The sequence below is a fragment of the Pteropus vampyrus genome, unplaced genomic scaffold (genome assembly GCF_000151845.1).
Source record: "Pteropus vampyrus isolate Shadow unplaced genomic scaffold, Pvam_2.0 Scaffold286, whole genome shotgun sequence".
NCBI classification, from domain to species: Eukaryota; Metazoa; Chordata; class Mammalia; order Chiroptera; family Pteropodidae; genus Pteropus; species Pteropus vampyrus.
In genome coordinates, this window is record NW_011889067.1 from 591,676 (window position 1) to 597,250 (window position 5,575).

At 42.6% G+C, this 5,575-nt stretch overlaps 1 protein-coding gene across 4 annotated transcripts in view; it reads right to left on the minus strand.

Moving 5' to 3' along the window:
- The window catches only part of SH3GL3 (SH3 domain containing GRB2 like 3, endophilin A3), a 134,203-nt gene that overhangs the window by 22,934 nt on the left and 105,694 nt on the right, over window positions 1-5,575 (minus strand). For 3 of the 4 annotated variants that reach the window (XM_011376098.2, XM_023520969.1, XM_011376099.2), the window contains 3 exons: window positions 4,642-4,710; window positions 3,796-3,868; window positions 1,948-2,091 (listed from right to left, as the gene is read on the minus strand). In XM_011376098.2, coding sequence (XP_011374400.2) covers window positions 1,948-2,091; window positions 3,796-3,868; window positions 4,642-4,710 — 286 coding nt within the window. Of the gene's footprint in view, window positions 1-1,947; window positions 2,092-3,795; window positions 3,869-4,641; window positions 4,714-5,575 lie in introns of those variants that run through there. The other variant, XM_023520970.1, reaches the window with a different exon arrangement.

Here is a 5,575-nt window from a genome sequence, read left to right on the forward strand (position 1 = left end):
TTGTCTGCCCTCTTAAACCCCATGCCCTGTCACCACGGTCAGGTACATGGCAGGAATGTACCTGTCAGGGCCCACCTGGCAGCCTCACCTGCCCTCCAGAAGGTCTGCCTTCAGGGTAAGAAATAGGCCACCTTTCTCCCACTCACATGGATAAAAATAAAATCCACATTATGTTGCTCTGGAGGATATTGGTACCCTCTGTGACTATTAATGTTTGGGGATTTTTTTAAGTTTTCTAAAGCTTTTTTCCCCAAAATTCTCTAGATTAATTACTACAGCCAAATATCTGAATTCTCAATTTCCATATCCTGCCTTGTTACCATTGCATAAATAGCAAACGTACCAAATTCTCCTGGAAGACTTAATATATTTAACTACATTTGCCTCCAATTTAATTTATTAATTTAAAGCAATCTCAATCAAAATTCAACGAGCTGTTTATTTTTCAGTAGACGATACTTAAAATGACTCTTATCTGACAAAACAAAATAGGTGAGTGAAATAAAATTTTTACAATATCTAGGGGAAATTTTAGTTAAATATATTAAAATGTATTTTTAAATTGCAATATTTAAAACACATGACACTAGATCATAACAGTATAGATCAAGAAAACAGGAAAGGCCAGAAACAAATTTAAAATACAATAATTTACCCTATAACAAAAAGGTTATTTCAAATCAGTAGAGAAAGGCTGAATACATTAGGACAACTATCTATTTATTTGTGAGGAAAAAAAAATGAGAACCCTCTTGCACAGTGGTCATTCTTTAAACTCAGACGCTTGGAAATTTAAAGAAAACATATGCATGAAAAGAAAGTATAAATAAACAGGTACAGAATTAGTATAAATAAACCATTAAGGAAACCCAGGCAACCCCCACTACATAAAATGCAAAAATCTTTCTCCATTACAATGACCCACACCTACAATGTCAGAGGGTAAATGCCTACCTGGGGTGAAACTTCACCAACCCAGGCAAAGAGCAAATATTCTGACCACTGAAAGAGCTCATAAACCAGTAAGAAAAAAAAAATGGACTCCTTAATAGAAAAATAGGCAAAAGATGCTAATATACAATTTGCAAAAATGATGACACATGTGAAAAAAATCTACCTGGTGTATAATCCAAAAACTGAGGTTAAAATAGCACCAAAATAACAGTTTTGTGTACTATGTATCAAACAACCAGTTATTTAAAAGTTTTTTTTAAATAGTTTTATATACTATGTATCAAACAACCAGTTATTTAAAAGTTTAGTTTTATTTAAAACTAAAAAGATAATGCCCAGAGTTATGGTCTATACCGAGAAAAAAATATTCTCCCCCACTCCTCGCTGGAGTGTCCAAGTAGTGTAGCCTTTCTCAATATGCTCCAAAAGCCTGAAAAATAGGCACACTCTTGACCCCACCATTTCATTGCTAGGCATCTCATCTAAGGACAGAATCTTGGGTACCAAAGATTTGCCTGTAAAAATGGTGACTATAGATAGAAAGACATTTTTTTTTAACATTAAAAAAAAAAAAACACCTAAATCCCCAGTAAATGGGACTTGTTATGATACATGGAATATTATGCAGCCTTTAAAAACAATACTGTAGAAAATGGACGACTTTATGACGTGGATCATGACACAGTCAACGGGAATACAGAGGTTACCGAACGGCCTACGGGTATATACGCATACTATAACTCCACGTGGAAGAATAAACAAAGTATAAAGGACACATAACAGGGTGTCACTGGACCTATCAACTGGATATGTGATTTTGGGTGGTGGTATCTTTTTCACTATTTTACTCACCGAGGTTTTCTCAGCTTCCTGCAGTGGATACACACTATGCTTCGGTATATATGGGAAAAAGTAATACGGGTTGTTAAATAAAGGCTTTGTGCATCAGCGACACTCAACTGTGGCCGCGTGCTCAGCACGTGTGACACTCACCGAAGGTGGAGCCGTCCCCAAGCTCCTTCCCGTACTTGAGCATGCAGCCGCCCAGCAGGCCTTCTGTCTGGGGGTAGCCGGTGCTTGTCACCTGCCCTCGGATCTTCGACACGGTGTTCAGCATGCCTAGCTTAGCTCTGTATGCTTAAAAACATCGTCATTTGTAATTCCTTAAAGTGACAAGGCAGAGCGACAGGCACAGTGCATTTGACAAACGCGGCCGGCGAAATTGTGGTCACCCTAGACACGTCAGGTATCTGTGGCAGGAAGACCATGCATGGCCGAGCATGCTATCTATGGTGTATAACCAACGGATAAAGAGCAGACTGGTTTGACCTCAGAAGAGATTAATGCAGGACAGATCGGAAGATAACTGTGGGAAAATGTGACTACAAATTGAACACCGCGCTACGGATTTGGGATTTCATTCCATGGGCTACAGAGTGAATCACGTGCTGGCTTGTGGTGTTGGAGATGATTTGAAGTGGGTGAACTTTCAGTTGCTTTTATTTTCATAATTACACCACGTGTTTTAATGTATTCTAGACCCGTGCTTCTCAAACTGTAATGTGCAATAAATCACTCGGGTATCCCCTTAAAATGCAGAGTCTGATTCGGTCAGTCTGGGACGAGCCCAGGATTCTGCTGGTCCTGCTGATCCATGGACCACACTTTGGGGAGTGAGGTTTTAGACACCACCAGCCTTTCTGTGTCTTGCCCACCTCAGCCTCAAAGCCCTCACGCTCCTGGTCCCCAGGCACAAAGGCTTCACTCTGTCAACACACACACAGACACACACACACCCCCCATGACCTTCTCCCTCACTGCCGGGGTGGAAAGGGGAATGCCGCCTGTGACCGAGGGCTACTCTGCTGGATTCGAGGCTGCTGGGTTCCGTTTACTCCCCTCTGGCCAAGTGGATGCTTTTACTGTTGCCTGCATCTCCTTTCCCCAGCCCTATGTCAGTTCTTCGAGGACAGGATCTCAATCCAACTCATCAGTGTGTCCCAGAACCCAGGAAGCACCTGCTAAATATGTGATGATGGGTTGACCAGGTAAAGGAACTCACGAGGTTCATCCCAACCACTGATAAGGCAAGGCGAAGGGATATGGTATTATGGTTTTTAAAACTATAACCATCTACACAATTCTAAAGACTTCTATAGCCACCAGTCTCCCTAGACATGACTTCTATAAAATTTATGTTTTGAAATTTTTACGTTCTAGATTGCTGGCTGGTCCAGTCTGTGCCGATTCCTCCAGCCAAGGGAAGCACAGCGACTGCACGTGAATAATGAATTCCACAGAATTCAAGGACTGGATGCTCTCTGCTGATTTCCATAATTTACAACCTAGGATCAGCCATCAAGGCTGCTGCTTCACGACCTAGGAGTCAAAATCCCCCTGACGAGAAGCCGCCGTAGCACAGGACTCTCGCTGCTTGTCATGTCGTGCCTCAGGTCTTTAGCATGCGAGCCACAACGTGACGGCCATTTCAAATTAATATACGCCTTCGGAACAGGATGGCAAATTTTTTTTTTTTTTAAGAGGAAACGATTGAATAAGCAAACATTTATAAAAATGTCTAGCGGGTTTCTGAAGCCGCTCATAGAAGATGTCTTTGCTTAGCAGTGTCTGGCTGCCGGGTCGAACTCCATCCAAAAGATGTCACAGGGATGCCTGCTGTGTGTGTCATCAGCTAGGATTCACAGCAACTACTAGGTCGCTGGGGCCTTGACTCGAAAGAACTGAATTTCGTTATTGGGACACAGAGCACATTGTCTCTGTTATTAGAGTCTGTGACTGCGAATGAACAATAGAATATGTAAAGACATTTTCTAACTTTACCTGGATTTGGCTGAAGATATTCTGTGGCCTTTGAAAGAATTTCTGCAACAGCTTTATTGGTGACATCTATTTTCTTAAACAAACAAACGGGGAAAAAAAAACAAACACGTGAAATGTTGGTAAATGACAAACGATGAATTCGCAGAAAAACAAAGTTGGGGATGACTGATGACCCCGGTTCTGTCCCACCTAAGCTGCCCCACCCGGCCGACCAGGACACATAATGAGGGACAAGGAATCGGCATGCTTCCTCTGGAGGCTTTACAGTCATGTCTGCCGCGGGCCTATCACATTTTTCTAAATGCCGTCGTATACATTAATTTTTTGCTTAATTCCCACAACCTCCATGTGAGGCAAGTAGGACACATATCATCCTTGTGTCACCGTCAGAAAAGATGGCACAGCTTACTCCAGTTCACGCGGCTGGTTCCAGGGCAGAACCAGGATAAAAGTTCATTGCTGTGTAGCTGTTGCAACACAGGGTAATAGCTCAAAGCCTTCCCCACATGGACCAAAATTTGTCTATCTGAAGGGTCTCGTCTCAGAAATACATTGGATTCTCCAAGATACATAATCACAATGATGCCTTTTTAACTGAATATTGACCATCGTCGAAGCATTTTGATTTTTGTCCACTGGAGGGAACCAGTTAGTCGGATTCCCATCTCCAGCATCAGGGTTATTCGTTATTTGGGCTTGGAATTGGGGGAAAAAATTGCCTTTTGAATTCCGTAAGCCACACCTGCATGCCAGCATCCTAGAGTCCTCTAACACCTTTTACAGTATATCTGCCATCGCAACAAAAGTCAAATTTGTGATACAATGTACACTGAAATGCTCTCTTACCCTTTCCATGTCAAGAAATTCGTCATCGAGTTTTGTTCCTTCCACGCCACTGATTTTTTCACTAAATAGCTGCAGAAAAAAACACACACACACAGATAATGGCCTTGTACAATGATGTCTTACCACAGTTCCTGACCCAAATTATCACAAACATATATTTAAAAAAAAAAAACAAAAAACCCTCAGATTCAGCTTGTTGGATTTTTTTGGACTAAGTCCTTTAAGAAAATTACTGGAAGGAGAAAGCATATCTAAGGACATGGTAAGATACACGATCTCACTCACTCAACAGATATTTATTATGTACCTACTATGTGTAAAGCACATGGTAGGTGTGCTAGTACAAAGATAGGATTCTTGTCGTCCAGGAACCTAAAGGTCAGCAAAGCAGTTATTATGCATTCAACTAAAGCACAAGGAGGAACAAGAAGAAAAATAGACATATACTCAGTTATTGTGAACAGACTTTCGGTGATTCCCAGACAGGATCCCAAGAGCCTGCAGTGTGAGGGACAGGCCTGGGGATCTTCCAGGACTTATTTCCTAGAAAGCTTGGCATTTGAGCTGGCTCATTAAAGACAAGGGGCGCATTTTAGTGGGCAGCCCTGACGGAAAGGCCTTCCAGCACGAGGCAGCTCCGAAAAAGACTGAGAGGCAGCTACGTGTAAAACGGTTTCTCCATCTTGGCACTTTGCTTTTTAGACCCAATAATTCTTTGTGCTGGGGTGGGGTGGGGGGCGGTCCTGTGCACTGCAGGATGTTTAACAGCGCCCCTGGCCTCAACCCACTCGGGGCTGGAAGCACACACACCTCCCTGGTGACAACCAAAATGTCTCCGGACAGCTGAAAACCACGATGGACAGTGAATGCGCTCGGGACACAGCTAGAAGTCTGGTTTAGCGGTGATGCGTCGTGCTTGGGGGGTGGGGGGGAC